This window comes from Mytilus trossulus, chromosome 12, assembly GCF_036588685.1.
Source record: "Mytilus trossulus isolate FHL-02 chromosome 12, PNRI_Mtr1.1.1.hap1, whole genome shotgun sequence".
NCBI classification, from domain to species: Eukaryota; Metazoa; Mollusca; class Bivalvia; order Mytilida; family Mytilidae; genus Mytilus; species Mytilus trossulus.
The window spans coordinates 50,337,933-50,339,973 of NC_086384.1; the positions used below are offsets into that span (position 1 = coordinate 50,337,933).

The window sequence follows — 2,041 nt, forward strand, 5'->3', positions numbered from 1 at the left end:
GTATTTTCAGAAGATAAGGAACACTCTTCTTGTTGAATGACAGCAGTTTAATTGACTTGTAGTGGATTTCTGATAGAGTAATTCCAAAGAACAGTTTGTCGGGAGTACATTTCGATATAGAATACCTAATGATGTGTAAAGCTTTTCTGTATTGCCTTGTTTTGTAAAACAATGAAGCTACCATAAGCCATCCAGAAACAGCGTCATGATAGACATTTGTTAGAAGAGTACTTAAACAGGATTTGTACTGTTTGTATTGGTATTTATTATTAATAGTTGCACCAGCAAATGGTAAACGCTGAGCTAGATTACTGCACCTCTGTGATATGTAGTATGCATATAATTGCTTTAGTGAAAATTGGTGATACCATATGTTGTGTAATAATCCTGTATTGAATATATCTAACTCGGAATAAGATTCTAAGTAACCATTTGCAATATACAAAGTACTGGATTGCACTATATTCTCAACGTCATTCACATATAATGTAAATGGTTCAATTGGAAAATTCCACATCGCTACATCAAAGTTAGATATTTGATCTGAAAATAAAATGCATCGCCAACCATAGCTGTGTAACGTGTTTAATTTTTTTAAAAGTACATCACGAGCACGGCCCTCTATTTTGTTCTCGAACATGTTGTTTTCTGGAATGAAGTAATGTGAACAAACCGAATGCTCAACACACTAGACTAACCTGCTGAAACATCGCATAAAACAAGTTATAAGATTATCAGGTTTCCATACAGATGATGGTAGTTCTTCAGATATCCAGAACATAATTGTTTTAAGGAAATACGAACAGAGTAAATCTTTACATTCAGAATCATTTGATATAACATCTTTCAAAATTATTTTCAAGAGAGCATAGCACATTAATTGGGTGTGAGTAAATGTATTAATTAGAAGTTTTTCAGCTACTGAAAAAGATACTCGCCATTCTAGATCTTCTTTCGGTGATCCGTGAACTCCGATCGGTACAAAAAGTACTCCGTGTTTTATAATACTTTGTATGACGTTATGACTCGGCCATGAGCTACCTGATCTTGTTATCCAATTTACAGCAGAAGATATCCACGTTTTACCATGTAAAGAAAAGGCATGATCAAAAACTCCATTTCTGTCAGATATACACGGTCCATGAATTTGGTTGCCTTCTTTCAATAACAATAACATATTTCCCTTACACAATGCACTAGAAAAATAACGTTTACCATAATGTTCTTCACATAATTGAAAAAGACGAAACGAATCTCTGCTATAGTCTAGTCTTAATAAAGTATAACAAGGCTTTACATCGTCTGTATCCATGGACAAATAAGGTCTACGTATATCAAAGTCAGGTTGTACATTTTCAATAACCTCAACGAATTTGGTCACAAACATAATATCAAAATCACTTCCTCGCATGTCAAGTCCTTCTCCAATGCTCCCACTTGTTATTACTGTTTCCTTCTTGTTATTCGACAAATTGTCTCTCACCATGTTCATTAATCTGATTGTTTTAACATGCTTTTCCGTTCCTACGATATTTTGACATAAATATCGGTAAAGAGCTTGTGATATGTTTGGTGTTATAATATCTGTAATTAGAAAATTAAAACAAACATGGTAAGAACATAATTTTGTTCAAGGTATATATCATCAAAAACTGTACATTTATGATGCCTTCACTAGTTTTATTGACAGTTAAGTTCTCCACAGTATAAACAATTATTTGTTTTGAACGTTAAACTTAAATCAAACGAGATATTAATATGCAGATGATGTATTATACACTTATTAGTAAAGTAAAGTTCAAAATAATTGAAATTGATCAGGGGAAAACTCTTAAATACATAAGAGGACTAATACATTGATATGAATTAATTAGAGACATGAATAAAACGGAATGTTTGAAAATTTATTTATTCTTTCGTACAGTAAAAAACGTTTTTGATTCATGCTTTTCTCTTATATTGATTTTACCATTCTTTTTTTCAAAACTCCTATAAAAGTATTTATGACCCTTTTATTTTTTATACTTTAAGTCGTGCAAAA

The 2,041-nt window shown here is 31.7% G+C and overlaps 1 protein-coding gene across 1 annotated transcript; it reads right to left on the reverse strand.

Moving 5' to 3' along the window:
* Positions 1-688: 688 nt before the first annotated feature.
* On the reverse strand, positions 689-1,486 carry LOC134692546 (uncharacterized). The gene has a single exon (XM_063553002.1). The coding sequence runs from the start codon at positions 1,484-1,486 to the stop codon at positions 689-691; it is 798 nt and encodes a 265-aa protein (XP_063409072.1).
* Between the last annotated feature and the right edge of the window lie 555 nt (positions 1,487-2,041).

Bases quoted from the DNA above. Each gene is read 5' to 3' on its own strand.
- LOC134692546 (XM_063553002.1), bottom strand. From the start codon at position 1,486: ATGGTGAGAGACAATTTGTCGAATAACAAGAAGGAAACAGTAATAACA.